The sequence below is a fragment of the Macadamia integrifolia genome, chromosome 4, assembly GCF_013358625.1.
Source record: "Macadamia integrifolia cultivar HAES 741 chromosome 4, SCU_Mint_v3, whole genome shotgun sequence".
NCBI classification, from domain to species: Eukaryota; Viridiplantae; Streptophyta; class Magnoliopsida; order Proteales; family Proteaceae; genus Macadamia; species Macadamia integrifolia.
In genome coordinates, this window is record NC_056560.1 from 22,647,775 (window position 1) to 22,666,392 (window position 18,618).

An 18,618-nucleotide genomic window follows, 5' to 3' on the forward strand; every position below is an offset into this window, starting at 1 on the left:
AAAAAAAACACAGGAAAAAGGCTTTCTTCAACAAGTCTGCCCCTATATGTATTTTTTATTTCAAAAACAGCCACTGTTTTACTTTCTGTTCTTTTCACCATTCAATCATCCCAGGTAATGTAAAGAAGATTTACCATGATGCATTCACCTATAATGAATTTGGAAATCTCATATTGTCACGGTTGTTAGGTGCAATTAGTGAAGGTGGGCTGATCAGACATCATTTCTCATTAGGTGGTTGAAGTCCAATTCAGGAAGTCCCTGGAGATCTCTGCACCTCATTAAGAGAGCCAGGTCTACTAGTATGACTGGGAACTTCTCTTTTTGCTAGAGGACGAGAACTGCTAATTAATTGGCTAAAATGGGTGTGGCCAGACAGCAGCTGTACTTGACGAAATATCCTCCTTAATGATTTGTTTTTGAGTTGGAGGCAAGTGGCCTTCTGTTATTGTTGTAACACCATATGGTTTATCTTATAATAAATTTTGTTATTTATCCAAATATGAAAAAGGAAAGAAAAAAATTCTCCAACATAATCATCATATCTGCATGACCGTATGTTACATAATATACAGTTACGGGCTAAAAGGTGAAAATATAATATGATTATCCGGGAAAATAAAGACATGGGAGAAAAGGGAAGACTAAGCAAATGGATACAAGCATCAAACTAAGAATATTACTACGTTTGAAAGGCTCTGAAGCTGTATAAAAGAACATGCTTCCAGTTTATATTAATGGGTCAAGAAGAATCTAAGAGACATGTATTTGACGTGAACCATTATTTTCCATGAAATGAATAAATGAGGATCATGACTAACTTCCCTCAATATCTGGGGAAAAAAAAATCTTACCATTCACAAGGGTTTTGAATCTAATAACATCCACCTAAAAAAAAGCTTCTAGGCTGGAGTTGAACCAATAAAAAATAGGAGGAAAAAACAATAAAGATTTCTTTTTCGATTCATTCCTGGCGTTGACTACCTGGCTAGCGCCACATCCTACGTTGTCCGACAACATTGCCTATCAGATGGCAAGTGCTACCTAGACTTCTTGAAACTTGATTCACAGAAAACATATGATCTATTTGGCTCAAAAGCTAAAGTGGCAATGACTCTATATCAGATACCAAAATAACAGAGATAAGTTGCGTGCTGAATAAATATATGCATTCCTTGTAACATGGTACTCAAGCATTAGATGTATTGTTCTGTTTTTAGTATACCTCTGGGCTCCGGTCAGCGGTCAGTAGTCCTGATTGTATCCAGAAAGATCGATGCAAATCTTTATCTAGCTTCAATAAAAGGAACAGGAGGCAATCAACAAATGTAAATGAGAAGGAAAATTCTGGCCAAAGCCATCTTCAATCAGCTGGACGTTGTTCTTAGTCATCCATGGCTAGAATTGGCAATGTGGCCATAGCTTCACCATCAAGCACAAGAAGATTCTCACTTTTAAAGCATTTCGTAGAGAATTTTACTCTGCATAATCGAAATATATAGATTTCTAAGAGGGAGTTCAAATAGAACCCGCAACAAACTGGAGGAAGATAAAGCTTATGAATTCATGGTAAGACAGGACACAAACATGTATCTCTTCTGGATTTGTCTTAGATTGACTGCCTGAACCTCAGCCACTACCTCATCTTCAAAGTACACTGGCAACTTAAAGTGCAAGCTTTGTGAGACATACACAGCTCCAGGCTACACGTCAAACAAATGGCTCATTCTGAATTACCAGATCTTAATGGCTAGGAAGAAGGTGAAAGACAAAAGACATTTGACAAAAAATGTTTTTAGTCAACAAAGAAGAATTTAAGTATATGCCTATTGCATCAAGAAAAAGCATCATGAAAAAAGAATGTTGTGATGATTGTTTCTTTTTTTGCATAGTGAAATCACCATAGGTAAGATGTTTAGAAGATAAACAAATATCTTCACAACCATCTTGTGGGGTAAATTCAAATCTAAGTATTTTCACTATCTTCTAAGTTAGGGTCTCCAACAGATTTTAATCTTGGCAGCCTTCACTCATCTCTTGGACTGGGGACAGTCTTGGGGGCATTTCGCAATTCACACGCAATCCAGGATTTTCAGTCCTAGATTAAAAATAAATAAAAATAAAAATCCAAGATTGATGTCCAGGATAAAAATTGCATTTGGATGCATTGTATTCTGGACTGCATTCCCACGGTTTATATTGAAATTGTTTTTTGGTTGGTCTTCTTTTTATTGGTTTAATAAGCAAATGGTTATATACATTAATACCAATCAATTGCATTCCATGACAAATTAGATTCATGGCCATAATTCTAACCCTTTAATTTCAATATGATTCATGAACAAGCATGGGCATCACATATATAACAGATCAAAACCAGTATTGACATGGAGCGGAAACCAGTATTGATCGTAATTCTAACCCTTTAATTTCAAATTGTTTGAAAGAGGAGTTGGCTCGTTTTTATGAAGAAGGGACTTTAGCATGCCCTTTTTTCTTTGCAGGAGTTGATTTGCGCATATATTTCATAGGCAGAAAAGAATTCTCCAAAGGAAGACACTGAATCTAAAGTTTCTAGGCTTCTAGCATACTAAGATAGAGTCAACACAAGCAGAAACAGAAAGAGAGAAAGAGTTCCGTGGCTGTTGGACCACTACAAATTGTGACAATTAGCCAATCATCACCAGCATTATCAAGTTGCAGTCCTAGCAATTGTGAAGAGAGATGGATGAACAAAGAGCTCAATGATTAAAAAAAAAAAAAGAAAAGACTTTTAAGATGAATTATTATAAGTAAGCAGGTTGTTTCTGGTATTTTTGTATTTCGGGTTAGTCAATGTATTTATTTAATGGGAGAGGGTTCCCTAAAAGGCAGAGTGGCTTCTGCACCAGTGCAAGGGCCAATGGGAGCTGTCTTTGATCCCATGTGTCCAGTACAGGGGCCATTTTTTCTTTCAGGGTTCTTTTTCCCTGATTTAATGGTCATCTTTTTTACAGAAACATATAAGTAACTTCTGAGGGGGTGTCGGTCTCTAATTACTCTTGGTGCTGTCTCTGATCTAGTAATGCTGCCATATCTCCTATTTGAAGGGCATATTACCATATTTCCCTCAAAAGTCATCCACGAGTACATGTGGGTTTTAAACTACTAGCGCTTCTTTTGTTGGAAAGAAATCCAAATTCTCTATCTAGGCTTCAGGAACTATTGAGTGCAATCACAACCCTGGCCCACTTTGATGTAGATCCACACATTGTGAGGACCTATCGCAGGAAGAAAGGCCCATCCCAAGGTGTGGATCGATCCTCTTAAAGAGTGGGCCCGATTTCTTTTAGTAATTTTACTTTATTTTTCAATAAAGGGCCATGTGGGCCCATCGGATGTAAGGCCCACTAGGGGCTATTAGTTAAGTGGGTCACTCCATGTTGGAGTTATAAGTCTAGTCTATTTTCTAATTCCTAGTTCTAGCCTATTTCTAATTCCTAGTTCTAATAGGAGTTCATCTCCTAATTCTAGTATGGCTACTTGTAGCTAGGTCTGCCCTCTATATATAGAGGAGCTTATGTAACTTTGATTTTCAGATTTGAATAAAGAATATTGCAATCAAACTGTTAGAACAGCAGAGATAGCTATGGGTGAGAAGCCCTGGCCGAGACAGCCACTCCTCCCCCACTTTATCTTTGTTATTTGCTCTTTTATTCTTGTATTCAATCAACCCTATTTCCTGTTTACTGTTGCTTCTGAGAACATATCAGACCTGCCCAGAATTTCCAGAAAGCAGAATCGATCAGCCCAGAATCTGGGATTTTGAGGCCTGCGATCTCTCTCCTGCTCCTTATTCTGAAATCTAATTGAAGGGTTACTGTTGGAAAGTGTTCCAAGGTGCTAGAGGGCCAATCGATCATCTTCTTGAGGCTGCCCAAGTCATTCAGTTGCTGATTCTGCAGAATCCTCTCAGACTCTCTCTCCTGGGTCAGAATTCAAGAAAGTCAACAACTTCACAACCCCTGGTCAGAATCATCTCATCTTTTTAGGTTTTTGTCCCCTCCCTAGGGACTGTTATCGACCAAAGGTGAACTCCATCTGAGCTTGAATTATAGGAGCCACCCCTTCCTTTACTGGGCCCTGCACAGGAGATTTTCTCTCTCCTGTTTCTGGATCGGTATTTTGGTGAGATTTGCTACTGTTTGGGTTCTGTTTATTGCTGAACCTGCGGGGCATTGGCTGTAATCTCTCCTTGAGTCTTATTCTCTTGTAATTGCATATCTTGTCGGGGTTATACTTATAGGGGTTAGTAATCTCTTACCTACTCCTACATTACACTCTATATTCTCCATCCTAGGATCTGAATCCTGATTGAAGACCAAACAGAACCTGTTGGAGTTGGATTGGGATTGTGATCTTGGATGCCATACCAAATGCCCACTTGATAAAATCTGTGGCATAGGCTCTACCAATATATGCATAACTACTTTTATACTCCTTATCTCAATTTTAGAAGAAAAAAAAAAATGGAACATTACCATAACAAAGTATGGTGGGGAAATAGTGCCAATAAGAAAACCGTTATACTATAAGATGGTCTCAGGATCTCAGATGTAGGCTGATGCCAGTTGGTTTAAGAGGCATACAAAGAGGGATGAAAAAAATTCTTAACCATACTTGGACTGGATCTGCAACGATGGATGAACTATTAAAAGCATGCAGAGATCATGACCTCCTTCATTACTTCGGTTTATTAGTCATACACCTTAGTTGGTAACCCCCTTATTCTATGGTAGTCCAAAACCCATTTCTTCCACAATCGGGAGTGGAGAACGTACCCTTGCTTGGAGAGTTAACCGCTAAGGAGACAGTGGAAGCTATAGAAGTTGTGGTTGTATCCAAATCCATAGTAATTGATAATATATTTGGTTCTTAAGTAAAAGAAGCATTCATACTGAAGCTCTCTAAATCAATTATCAGGCTAGACTACGATGGTCCACTGAAAGATTTTAATGGGCTAAAATATGGAAAATCAATTGCCCCTAAACCCTTCCTAAGTTCATTGCATAAACTTCTTGGACTTTTCCCACTGGTGATTAGGCCATATCATTTTACCGGGAAAGGTATGACCTGGTCTGGCATCTTATTACAACATATAAACAACTCTTAGATCCCAAGTTTCAAAGAAAAGGCAGGTTGGGGGACTGTATCTTGCATGAATTGTACCAAGCAAGTAATAAGAAGTTCCCGGAAGAAGAAATTTGAGCACAGCAGGTTGCCAATTCTACTACACAGATGGCTTGGATTGACTTCGTCTGCTTCTGTTCAAGGTGACCAAATATTCTTAAGACGACTAGTAACAAATATGCAAGTGAGAACAGCTCACCTACTAGCGCCCCTCAATGGTCACTCTGTGGTTAACATTATTGATTGACTGTTTTGGAGTAAGAATGCCAAGGCACCAAAAGATATTTAGACTAAAGGAGTCAAGTTAGCATTTCTGAAGTGGATGCTCACAGAAAATTGTTAGCTCGATGGAGAAGGCATCTACTTGTTCATGTAGAGTTTGCATACAGATACTAGGCCAATGACTCCAAATTTTGTTAACATGTTTTAAGTTCAACCATGAACTGAGGTCACGTAATTAAGCGTCTCTTCTTAAGGCCAAATGGGGTACTTCTTCCAAATCTTGTAGCTGACTAAATAAACAGTTTGCACTCAATCGGACTAACCTATTAGAACTAAAATTGTAAACCATTTGGAGAGTGTTGGGATGTTGAGAACTATAGAGGTATAGTATAGCATCTTTTATGTGAGACCTTGGAATATGCCCTTGGTCATCTCCACCTAATGCCTTGAAGTTTTGGGTTGGACCCTCAAGTGGTATTTGGGGCGCTATGCCACTTTATTTAACACAAAGCAACATATGTTTAATTCACAATCCTCAAATATATGCTGTAATTACCTTACAATGAAGGAATTGTGGCAAAGATCATAGTTTATGTTTCATTTGGTTAATAAAACAAACAGCTAGAACCCACGCACAGCCTAACTATTTTTTACCAAAATTTCACTCGTCGTCAGATTTGAAGTTTGGTTGTACAGAAACACTTTCAAAGGCTCGAAAACTTGTTTCGCAGAATTCAAACGAAAATGTAGAGACTGCTAATATACTTACGAAATGAGAAGCAATGGTCCGAGGGAAGAGAGAAGCAACAAGCATCCCATGAACTAGACGATCCTCGAATCCAGCATCTCGGGCACTTTCTGAATCACAATGCAAAGGATTGAAATCATGGCTAAGCTTCGAGTACTCAAGAACATCCGCATCAGAGAATCTCCTGGATTGCCTCAAAACATCTCCGATTCTCAGAACACGAGATGCAGTGGATAAAGAGAAGCTTGGACGATAGGAGGAAGATGGATTTAGAATGGGTTTCCAAAGCAACCGTCTGAAAATCATTGTTCTTCACAGGTCTTGACAGAATTGAATAAACAATCAAGCCGCTCCGGCTACTATAAAGCCCGAGGCTCCTTGCAGGGTCTTAAAATCGGAAGCTGATCGGCCGAAATGACCGATTCGAATCGAGAATCGGCACTGACCAATTCAAATGCCGATTTTTAGTTTTAAAACCCTAGCTCCTTGCAAAGATAAAAGGGAATGCTACAAGATTACTCAAAAGGTTTCCATTTATCAAATTTCCCGTCCAATCCTTTTTTACCCTAATTAATTGAATCTACCAAAAAAACCTAATTAACTGGAGGGATTGAGTTCGCTATCTGCTACATTTAGGTACTCATTTTTACGATGCCTTGTGTGGCAGTCTGGATATAGGAACATTATTTTTTCCCAAACAATTATTAAATATAATTATATTTTATAATTTTTTTTTTTATTTTTTAATAATTACTTCTAGGAAGAAAAAAGAGCTTAAACAATTTCATCAAATTGAAGATTTGGAAAGGTGACGTTTATTTGGAAGAAATACCACTACCCACTTGCATGGTTTTACATTCACACATAGTATGTGCATAAAATACCATGTTGCCCCCACAATGAAGATACTCCTACGCATTCTCCCATTGGTTGATGCGTTGGCATGTAACTACCCCAATGAGGTAGTGATCTCTTGCCCTATTTATTTAATAGAAGAAAGACCATTGTCAGGGCATGTGGTATACACTAACGCCTCATTGTTTTTATTTTTCTCTTCCATCATATAAAAGACATATTTTCCCCCCTATCGTAAGAGGAGATAGATAAACACAAGAAACACTATCATACACTGCGAAGTCAGACAAATAACTTGATTGAATTTTTAATGGGAGAGGGTTCTTTGAACGGCAACATAGCCTTGCATATTGAAACCTTGTGTGGAAGCATCAACAATGATGGAATATCTACCTTAACAAGGAGCATAGTGGCCATTTCACCCCCTTTTTGTTTATGGGCACATGAACCATATTGCCTTATAGGCTTATTGTTTCCCTTATTTAGTAAGACAAAAAAGACTCTGTCCAAAGAGTGTATAAGACAAAATAGACTCTGTCCAAAGAGTGTAGAAGTTGTGCCCATGTACAAAGGCTAGCAAATTGACTACCCACACCCCCATACAATACGAGGAGGCACAATGTGCCTTAGACTAAAAGAGCTTTTTCCATAAACAAACAAAGACTCATTAGTTTCAATTATTTCAAATAATCAATATTAAAACCAAACTATTGATTAAACAATCTCATTTTTTAAAACAAAATTAGACGATTTATCAAGAGATTTTAAGATTTCAAGTAAACGGCCTGATTCCATTTTGATAAACAATTCGAGTTTAGTTTTTACACCCTCAACTATGAGAAATAGGTTCGGTATGTGAATGCCTAAGCACAGGATACATACTACAACCTCCATAATTTTTTTTAGGGGGCAAGAGAATGCTACCTGTTGACACAGGTACATGCCAATGCATGAGGCAATGGAAATATGCACACAAAAATATATTATGCATGAGATAATATGATATTTCTACCCTGCTGTGTGACTGTGTCTAGACATAGACACACACAAACACACGTTTTTTTTTTTTTTTTATCGAGTCTACAATTCTAAATTGCTTAATCGATAACAAAGCGAGGAGTTTGGATTCCGATTTTAAACCAGATTAGAATTGGCTTGAATTGGCATGAAAAAGCCCTAGAATCGGGATATTTGAGGAAAATTGACATCCGATTCTGATTGAATCGGGCGATTCCCGATCTGATTCGCTAATTCTTGAACCCCTGCTAACGAGCGAGAGAGCAATTGCTTCTCACGTGGCCCAATGGGCACTGGCCCATGCAAATTGGAATATCGCGTAGATAAGTTTTCTGTTCTCTTTCTCTCTCGCGTGCTCCTCCGCTCATACACGGAAGAAAATGGGAACTGTGCCTCGGCCTTCCTGGTTCCCCATACCGAGAGAAGAACCCACTCCCACTCACCTCATAACCACGGCAGCTGCTCTAAGACTGGGCAAGGAGCTCCATCTTCGAACCCATATCCACTTACGATCAGGCTTCTCCTCTCTCCTTCGCTCCTCCTTCAAGGTACGCCCTTCTCAGCCTAGCAATTTGTCGAACACATTCATGGGTACTAATGAATCAAGTTCCACTGGTCTAATATTTTCTGTGTTCCTGTTTCTTTACGTTTTTCGTCTCTGTGAGCCCTCAGATAGCTGATGTTAATGCTGTTAAACGCTTAATTTCACCTTTATGCGGATTGCCTATGCTTGGAAGAGCCAATCTGCTTGAATTTATGAATAGGGTTAGGTCTCTCAGGGACTAGTTTTTTGTTTGTTGTGATGAGTGTCATTGCTTGCTCTGGGAATGGCCGAGTGGAAATGAAAAAAAAAAAGGCTCACCATTGGCAATCGGCTATGATTTTTTTTTTTTTAACTATTTTTTTTGTTTGTTTGTGGTGTTGTTGTTGATGATGGAAACAAATAAATTTGGATAGCTTGCAATTGATTTTGTCATCCAAAATCATAAGTTTTAGGTTATCTTAAATAGAATAGATATCATGTTTTGTAGGAACAAGTAGGGTTGATGTATTTGGCTAATTTCTGAGTTCTGCCTACGACAGTGTTTGTGCTGTCAAATTTGACACAACGTATTGTATCAGCCTTCATATTTTCAAAATAGATTGATGATTTGATGGTATTCTTAAGTCCCTTTAAAAAAAAAAAAAATAAATAAATAAAAAATTGCGGAAGTGTCATAATTTCTTACAGTCAAAAGAGAACTTTTGGGAACTGGGGAGGTCTTATACAAGTTCCTTGAAATGGGTTTCTTTGGTTGATACTCTATAATCCTTCTACAGAACTGCAGAATCATTTTCAAAATAGGGTGGGCGGGAGGAAGAGGGAGGAAGATTCATGGGAGAGGCGAGGGGAAGAGGAGGTAGTGGGGGAGAGGGCAGGAGTTTCAGACGAGAGTGTGAGGGTGGGGTTGCTCTGCTTGTCATTCTCAGCCTCATTCATCAGTATAAAGAAGAAGAAGAAGAGGAAGAAGAATGAACAGAAGAGTAAAGAGAGCCTAAGAACAAAACTCGTCCAACAAAAATCCAGTTTCAAGCCTCACAAATGCAGTTCTTCAGCCAATAAAATTATGCAGCGACTGTCCCCCAATGGCCAATACACTTCCCAAAGTGCCGATTTGGGGCTTCAAAGCTACCAAATACACATCCCTCATTTGCTTCAAGCCTTCAAGTTTAAATCAATGAGCTATGTTCACTGGAAAAGGCTTAGATATGCCAATTCCATTTATTCTGGCTCAGGCCTTGTGTTAGTGGTACCCCACTTCTGCTTCCCACTGCACTGTGCACACTAACATGGTGATGTGTTGATAACTTGATATATTATGGTATGGAAAATTCATCAGCTGATCATGTTTGTTGGTCATCCTCTTCAAATGAGTGAATCTACAGACCTTTGAAGCAGTCTCATTCTGTAGGCCATGTGGTTGGGAAGATTTTTTGCCTGATATTCTTCTCATCCTTCATTCGGAGGAACTTTTAAACATTTCTTCCATTACCTTTGCAATGACTAACATAAGATCATCTATTATGATTTCTTGATGATTCCTTGTGTATAGGATTTGTAATACATTGGTCATATTACATCTTCCATGATACTTTTGTATGCTTGGCTTTGCCCTTTTTTGATTAATGATAATATTACCTTATGTTTTATAAAGTATTGTCGTGTTGTTTCCCGGGATTTTTCACTCTGTGACTCACTATTATCACCGAGATTATTCTTTTTGTTTAATCATTATAGTAATTGCAATAGAACTATTGAAAGGATTATTGTCCTTGTGTTTAGATGCAAGTGATGTTGTTCACCCTTAAAAAATAAAAATAAAGTATGCAACTGGTGTCCTATCAAAACAGACTATTCTTGTAAGCATGGGAGACCCGCATGTTATGGAAGAAATTAATGGTAAGTGAAAACTGATGAAGATTTCTCTTTTCTAAATAAGCATGCCAATGTTAAGACGGGAGGATGAAAATTCAGCAGCACTTCTGCCTTATAACTATTTCCATAATATAAGTTTATGATCCTGCAAAGTATTGTTCATCATTTTTGCACTTATTTAGTTTTATATAATTATATTTCATTCTTCCATATTTTATCATGCATTTCCTTACAATTGACAGGGGCTCTCAAATTTTGATAATTTGCTTCAATTCAAGGATGTATGGCATGAAAGAGCATTTCTATTCAAAGGAACGGATTTTCTCCAATCATCAAAGGATGCGTTCTCAGCAACATGTACATCTTGCTTATGTTTCTTTGGTGGGAAAAACTCTAATACAGATTTTGGAGGCAAGGGAAAATCATATTTGGAGTCATCTAGTAGAAATTCCTTAAATGGAAGAAAATGGACAAACATCATCCTTGCAATTAACGTCTTGTGAGTTCATACTTCATGAAAAATAGATGTATTAAGGCATGCTTTATGTATTGCACTATCGTGCTTTTTCTAAACCTTCTCTTGATGGAGTTCTGATTTTGCTTTCTTATAGCGTTTTGAAGTGCACTTGATACCCCTTACGGTTTTTAACTGGAAATCATGATTAACAACTTATAGCATTTCTCTTAGTGAGCTTGTATTTGGTTTTATATTTTCCCACATTGCTGGAATAGCTCTCCAAAGAATTGAAGGGGACAACCTGTAGCCAATATGGCCGAATAGCTACCCATTTCCTTCCGTATTATCATTGTCCTTAAGAGATTACTATCAGTGGCTCACTTATCAATCTAAATGTATATTATTTCAAATACCCTAATTGTTCTTGGACCTCATAAGATGATAACAAATTTAAGTTTGCACCAATGCAGTCAGTTGTTACAACACCAGTAACAGTATTAGCAGTAACAAGAAGAGAAGAAGCCGTTTGGCAGAAGAATAGTCCCCTGTCTAGTCGACCCCTCTAACTATTTATAAAAGTATAAATAACTGTAATTACAACCAGGTCCTTAAGTTGGACCATAAAATGGAAATACCCATGTGGTAAACAAAGAAGTCTAGAAACACCCTTGCAATATCTAAACACCCCCTCAAGCTGAAGCATAAATATCAACCATGTCTATTTTGGAACACCCTTGAAGAAAAGCACTCTGAAACAAAGCCTTGCTGAACATGTCACCAAATTGATTTGTTGAACTAACAAAAGGAGTGGAAAGAAGTTTTTGCATCACAACATCTCGAACAAACTGACAATCAACCTCTATATGTTTGGTTCTCTTATGAAAGACTGATTACTAGCGATGCAAATAACTGCTTGACTGTCACAAAGTATCTCCATTGGTTTGTTAATTGGAAACCCAATTTTTTGAATGAGAGACTCCAACAATCATCCACATTAATTCACATGGAGTATAAGCTATAGTTCTACTTAAGCAACATAACTAGGAGACCGCTCCATATAAACCTCTTCATGCAAATCACCATAAAAAAACACATTTTTTTTGTCAAGGTGACAATGCCAATCAAGATTTACAGCAAGAGAGAGAAGCATGCGCATAGAGTTGAGAGGAGGAACATGAGAGAAAGTCTCAAAATAATCAACACCATACGTCTAGGTGGAGCCTTTAGCAACCAGCTGAGTTTAAAAAAAAAAAAAAAAAAGGCCGTTACCCAGTGCACAAAGGCTTCCCGCACTTAAGCAGGGTTCTGGGAGGGTATATAGGTAGACAGCCTTACCCCCTTTACGGAGAGGCTGTCTCTTAGTAATGCTATTAGGATTGTACTTGATGGCATACATACAATGACACTTCACAAGCTCCTTACACAGAGGCAAGTCAACCGACTCCCATATCTCATAACTGGGGAAAAGATCCATCTCAACATTTATTGCCATTTTCCACCCTGGTTGAAAAATAGCTTCTTGATAGTTTTTGGGAAAGAAAAAAAAAAAAAAAAGACAAGGGCAAAGCAAATGTACGTTTCAAAGATGAAAGATGGGACATGGATACAAAGTTGGCGATAGGATAAGTAACACATGACTTTTGAGTACAAGAGCAAGTACCTTTTTGAAGAGCTATAGGCAAAAGAAAAAATCAGCTTGAGGAGGTGGTGGAGCTCCAGATAAGGGATCAGAAAGTGGAGACTGGAGAGGGCTGCAAGGATGTAGCTTCATTTGGTGCATTAGAGTGATGTTGGTACACTTGAAAAGGCTTAGAAAAGTTCTTAGAAGAATTTTCTTGAAAAGGGGCTAACAAGGGTACTATAAAATAATGTCACTTCCATAGTTGTCATGGCGTCGCCGAGGCGGTGATTTGGCATCCTGGCGAAAAAAGAAATTCATGGCAGTGCTACGATTTACGTGACTCACAAATGGCCGTCGCCATTGGCTGATAGGCGTTGCCATGGCACCGCCATAGACGTCAGGTCACGCCTGATTCACTAGGCCGTCGATTTTTTGTAAAATGCAGGGTGATTTTGGCAGGGCTATGTTGATTTTTGATGATTTGGTGTTGCTTAATGTTGGTTTTATATGTTATAGGGTATATATTGTGGGCTTGTAGCATGCTAAATAACTTTAGAAAACAGAAGAAATAAAAAAGTAGCATACTAAATAACTTTAGAAAATAGAGAAAATAAAAAATGACACATGGGCGATTTGACCGCCATGGCAACGCAATAATAGGTGATTCATCGCCAAATCGATTAGCCACCCCTCCACCGCCTTAGATCAATTTGACGCCGTGACAACTATGGTCACTTCAGCACTACTGCAATAACGTACTATTTATGAGAATCATGATCATATTATGGGAGTAACCAAAAAACACACACTTAATGGCATGAGGTGACAATTTATTGTGGCGAGGACTGAAATTACGAACAAAACAAGCACAATCAAAAACTCGGGGAGGTAAAGAAAACAATGAAGACTTGGGGAGAGTGAACAAGAGACTTTTTTCCAAGTACAGTTGAAGGCATACGGATATCTGATTACTTAGATAACATGAGGTAAGTGTAGCATAGCAACAAAGCAGCAATATTGCTGCAGATATGAAAAGAATCCTTAGAGACTCTCAAAACAGATTTGACCAGACAAGAATATTAGTTAGACCTGCTCTGATACCATGTGACAAAGTAGGACAAAATAAAACAGGAAGAAGAAGAGGAAGTTGATAAAAGAAGAAGAGGCAGAGAGGGAGTCTACTACTTAGAAGGAGAAAAGATCCCCTACTGGTAGAAATAAGATTTATAACAACCTAAAAATAGTCAACACTACAAGTATACCCTTGGTCATGTACACCCTCACATAAACCTAAAACAGTAGCATATAAAGACTAAATAACCCCTGGTAGATAATAATTAGTAAGCAACAACTTCAACACAGTATTCTTAACATGAGCCAAAGTCTGGATATGTTTGGATTAGTCCTTTGTATAAACAGAGTTCAATGATGTGAACTCCTGATATTATGACTGCTTCGGAAACTTCGTTATCTGATGGGGGAGGGGAGATGTACTTACTATTATTTTTATTTATTTATTTTTTAATATTCTGTATCTCTAAGGAAAATTTTCCACTTGTAAAAGCCTTTCGACCCTTTAGTTTTTTTTTTTTTTTCCTATTTGGATATGTCAGTAAATACTATTTCAAATTTTAATTTGATTTATGCATTGTTTCATTAATCAACTGTATCTTCAATGATGGAATTCTTGTTTGAAGTATTTCATTCTGGTCCTGCTGTATCAAATTTATGGTTTTTTTTTTCTTCATGGGTTCTTAATTTCTCAAAATGAAAACTATGTGCTTTCTCCATTTGATTCGTACTGGTTAAAAACAGTAGAAGAAAAGAAAAGAAAAGAACTAATGGATTGTATGGAACTTGATTGGAAATGCCAAATGTTTAATATTGAAATTAATGTCTTATTAGTTGTGTAAACTAGATGTTCTCTCTGGTTGAGTGAATATTGTTTTAACTATACCAAGAAATTGAAAAAGTGAGCTAAAAACACACTGACAGGATTTTAAGTGTTTCTTAATTATTTTATTATGTGTGTACAAATTCTAGAATAAAAACAGCCTATCCTTGTTCGCCATTTTTGATATTATACTTTTTTTGCTTTCTTGTGCTTGCACCTCTATTTTCTCTTCTTATTTTTTCGTATTTTCTAAGGAGGAACCTGAAAACTTCTTTATTTGATGATGACCTGTTGCCAGAGTTTATGTTGCTCAAATTGCTACCCACGGGAAGCTGATAATTTGGGGAGCTAAGGTTAGAAGCATAGAAAATTAATGTTCTTTGCTACACCTTCTCCTTCACGAAACTGTTTTGCTGTGAACGATTTCCATTGCAAGCGTATCTCATATCAGCTGCATTAATTTATTGTGTACACAGATTAATAGCCTCATTGATAGAGGACAGTTATGGCGATTGGCAACCTCTTCCTTTCTACATGCTAACATTGGTCATCTCATGGTTTGATTTTAAACCTGCCATTGATTTTCTTATTTATATCTGATTTCATTATATCAATGTTAGTGTTTTTCTCTGCCTTCATTTTCAGGTAAACTGTTATTCTTTGAACTCTGTTGGTCCTATCATGGAGAATGTCACTGGCCCTAGAAGATTCCTCGCAATTTATTTCACTTCTGCAATTGCAAGTAATAGCCCATACCTACTATTGATAGAAGATGATATTGCTTATGCTCCTACCAGTGACTTAGAGTTTTGAGACAATCAGGTTCAGCGATGAGTTACTGGTTCTGCAAAGCACCTGCAGTTGGTGCATCGGGGGCAATTTTTGGATTAGTACGTCATCTGAATTTATTTTCTTATAACTACATTACATTCTGGATGTCAATAGTCTTATTTGCTTGGAACGTTATTGTGGCTGAAGAAACTAACTAGGAGACAGCTGCTTGAGGATTAAATACAAGGAATGTTGAGTCTGAAAAGTATGCATATTCAATGTGGGATGAACTAGAAAAATCAATGTGGGATGAACTAGAAAAATCAAACTTCCTTGTGAACGGGCTTATGATGCAGAGATAATTCAAACGTGTGATGGAAATTATAGGTTAACTTAAACATAAGGGTGAACGAGGTTTAAACAAGAGTATTAGGGTCAAGTTTCAGATTGCTGGAGTATAGAATTGTAATGGACAGCTAGTGTTGATCAGGATATAGTTTGAATTAGTAGAAGAGCCAAGGCAATGGCTAAAAGGGTGTAATGAATAGATAATAAGGCATTCAGCTAACGTTGCATATTTTGGACATTTTATATTAGGGCCAATGTTGCTGTTCTGAACAGAACAAAAAAGGTTTTATTGGGCTGCAGATATTGGACTAAGCATTAGGGTTTGTGTAGGGTTTAAGAGAGGTGAAAAGGGTTGTGAATGAGATTTAGGGTTTAGGTAAAAGGATTTGAAATCAGTTCAGCCATTCAGAAAATGAGATTGGGAGCCGAATCAACAATTGAAATAGTGGAAGGGTTGAAGTTGAGAGAAGAATAAGAAATAGAAAGGATTAATAATAGACTACGAGAGCGACGTGTGGAGATTACCTAGGTTTTCCATACAGAAGTTTTCTCCAAACAGGTAAACGCCACTCATATTCAAAATCCATAATCCTTTGTACATTCAGGGTATATTTGGTTGGCAAGAAAAGAAAAGGAAAATTTTGAAAAAGAAGAGAGTTGCACCTTTGGGCTATCATGTGAACTTGAGATTTGTGAAGTCAGATTAGCGACTGTACACTTGCACCTTCTATGTACTATTCCGACATTTAACAATATTAAATGATTTTTCTCCATTTGTCAACTGTGTATTTTAGTTGTTTTATTTGTATTCGATATGTTATAGTACTAAATCATGTGTATCATAGGCCTTCTTTGAGAAATATACAGGCAAAGTATGGCGTACACTGCTGACCTAGGGTACGAAACCAAAGTAACAATTTAAGTGTGTTTTTCAACAATCTAAAGGTTCCACTCTGTTTAGGCCTTTAGGGGTGCTTGATTAGGGTCTCTTTCAAGTTTCAGCTCAAAATATGGCCGTTTGTGACCACCAAAATGGTCAACAAATGCAGCAACCGACCCATGCGGAATTTTGACCAGAAGTCAGTCAAAACCTGAAATAATTTGGTTTTGACCAGGATTTCTCGAAACCAATTTCTTGAACCTTGTCATGGGGGGCCTAGTACAAGGACCCAAATACTGCCTCTTCTCTTCCTCTTAAATAAAGAGTTTGACAGGTGCATAGATACTCTTAAAGATACGAAACCATGTGGAGCAAAAATATACTGAGCTTTGCATTTCCTTGCTTCCAAGTTAATTGAAGAAGGGATTGACTATCATACAATTTCTGTTCTCAGATCACCATGACCTCATCTGTAAATTGGACATATTAATCCTAAGTCTGGTATAAGGGTGAAATGGCTTTGTACAGTTATAGTATAAAAGAGAAATAATTAAATTCATTATAATTGCTTTATTTGTAATTATTATAATGATATTCCTTTCTTTTTCTAATTCCTTGCCTTTTAACTTCCTTATTGAACATTCAGGTTTAGTGAATCTTCAGCAATTCTGTTTCCATTACCAATTCTATTCATATACTATTTTGCAGGTTGGGTCCTTTGCTGTGTTTGTCCTTAGGCATAGAAGTCTTTTCAGAGGAGGGAAAGAAGATTTACAACATATAGCTCGAGTAATTGCACTAAACATGGTATGTTCCATATTTTTATTGGTTCTTTCTTTTTATTTATTAAATTGCTTACCGAGTCATGGTAGGTGATCTATCAAAGTTGTGTTATGCTTCCCCCCCCCCCCTCTCTCCATCATGAGTCTCTGAGTTGAACAAGTAAATGCTGGCATTTGGATCATGGCTCATGAAGACCACCTTAGCTGAGTTTCATACTGACAGACAAGTATGGTTGGACTCTTGAGGTCTTGAACTCGGTATGAATGATGAAAACTATCCGCTTTGCAGGTTATAGGACTGTTGTCTAAAGGCATTGATAACTGGGGGCATGTAAGTCTTAAGCAGCATTCATATTATTTTACTTTCATTTATTTTCATGGTAACTTGTGACTTCAAAATTTTCAGTTGGGGGGTTTGCTTGGTGGAGCTGCCATGTCATGGCTTCTCGGTCCTGCATGGAGATATGAATGCCGCTCCAATGATGGGAGATCAGTTTTTGCAGACAGAGCACCCATATTTTATCTGATTAACAGGAAATGAACAGCTGACCAGTTGAAGGAATTGTAAGTTTTCTGACGTTGCTGCCTTCTTCACTCCAAGGACCTCCTCAAGGCCCAGTTTGCATTGTGAGAATCAACCCTTGGATGTGAGTTATCCCTCAGACTAGTGGCCCATCTCTACCATATTGTACACACTGTATCTGATATCTGACCCTTCATATTGTTTCTTCAATGATCCAAGTTCTGCAACATGGTTGGTTTTTCAAACAATTTTCAATAACACTTGGCAAAATTGGATTGAATGAAAACTAACCTATGGGTAGGATGGAATGTATGTGCTAACCAATTGCCAAGTGGCAGATCTTTCTAAATCTTTGTAAAGGAATCTACGTGTTTATAAAGTTGGCAAAGTCATGATTTGTTGCCCAAGTGTTAAAAGATTTTTTTTTTCCCCCTCTTGCTACTTTATCCTATTAAGCGCCGCTGGCCAATGCCTAGTCTACTCAGTGCTAGAAGGGTCAATGGTATCCTACTTTTATACACACACACTCACATACACTTGCATACGATAAAGTTCGATCCCACAATCTCCTCCCCAGGATGTTGGCTTGAGATGGAAGGGCTTTTGCATATTAAGTGGTTGAATGTGGCTCAATTTTTCTATAGAAGAGATACCATGGTCTCTAGATTTGTTAGATCTTTTTCATAAAAATCTAGGGGTGTTTGTATCCCAAAATATAGAGTACCTCAATTAAGATTTTAAAACAAATAAATTTTGCAGAAGTAAAAAGATAACAGAAATTGGAAGATGCCAGATATATTTTTGTGAGAAAATTCTTTATACAATTTAAAATCTGTTAAAAGTGTGAAAAATTAGGATTTAAAATGAGTTCTATTTGTCTTGCTACAAGAGCGTTTGATATGTGTTTTCTATCTT

General features: G+C 37.5%; 2 protein-coding genes across 4 annotated transcripts; one reads left to right on the forward strand and one right to left on the reverse strand.

Moving 5' to 3' along the window:
* Nucleotides 1-931: 931 nt before the first annotated feature.
* LOC122075771 ((R)-specific enoyl-CoA hydratase) lies at nt 932-6,686 on the reverse strand. The gene is made up of 3 exons (XM_042640935.1): nt 6,161-6,686; nt 1,588-1,703; nt 932-1,481 (listed from the first exon to the last, which is right to left on the reverse strand). The coding sequence occupies exons 1-3, from the start codon at nt 6,443-6,445 to the stop codon at nt 1,385-1,387; spliced, it is 498 nt and encodes a 165-aa protein (XP_042496869.1). The 5' UTR covers nt 6,446-6,686; the 3' UTR covers nt 932-1,384.
* Nucleotides 6,687-8,342: 1,656 nt separating this feature from the next.
* LOC122075281 (RHOMBOID-like protein 10, chloroplastic) lies at nt 8,343-18,110 on the forward strand. Of its 3 annotated transcripts, none has more exons than XM_042640251.1 (9): nt 8,343-8,559; nt 10,670-10,926; nt 14,698-14,752; nt 14,876-14,956; nt 15,045-15,141; nt 15,222-15,289; nt 17,107-17,205; nt 17,470-17,511; nt 17,587-18,110. In XM_042640251.1, the coding sequence occupies exons 1-9, from the start codon at nt 8,392-8,394 to the stop codon at nt 17,719-17,721; spliced, it is 1,002 nt and encodes a 333-aa protein (XP_042496185.1). In that variant the 5' UTR covers nt 8,343-8,391; the 3' UTR covers nt 17,722-18,110. The 3 variants fall into 3 exon arrangements, with proteins under 3 accessions (XP_042496185.1, XP_042496186.1, XP_042496187.1); XM_042640252.1 differs by having other exon boundaries at nt 10,706-10,926; XM_042640253.1 differs by lacking the exon at nt 17,470-17,511.
* The last annotated feature ends 508 nt before the right edge of the window (nt 18,111-18,618 follow it).

Excerpts from the sequence above, each read along its gene's own strand:
- LOC122075281 (XM_042640251.1), top strand. The coding sequence starts at position 8,392 with ATGGGAACTGTGCCTCGGCCTTCCTGGTTCCCCATACCGAGAGAAGAA. Across the intron at positions 15,142-15,221 it reads TTTCACTTCTGCAATTGCAA|GTTCAGCGATGAGTTACTGG; the intron begins GTAATAGCCCAT and ends TGAGACAATCAG. Across the intron at positions 17,206-17,469 it reads GAGTAATTGCACTAAACATG|GTTATAGGACTGTTGTCTAA; the intron begins GTATGTTCCATA and ends TCCGCTTTGCAG.
- LOC122075771 (XM_042640935.1), bottom strand. The coding sequence starts at position 6,445 with ATGATTTTCAGACGGTTGCTTTGGAAACCCATTCTAAATCCATCTTCC. Across the intron at positions 1,704-6,160 it reads GGACCATTGCTTCTCATTTC|CCTGGAGCTGTGTATGTCTC; the intron begins GTAAGTATATTA and ends TTTGACGTGTAG. Across the intron at positions 1,482-1,587 it reads CAAATCCAGAAGAGATACAT|AGTAAAATTCTCTACGAAAT; the intron begins GTTTGTGTCCTG and ends TCGATTATGCAG.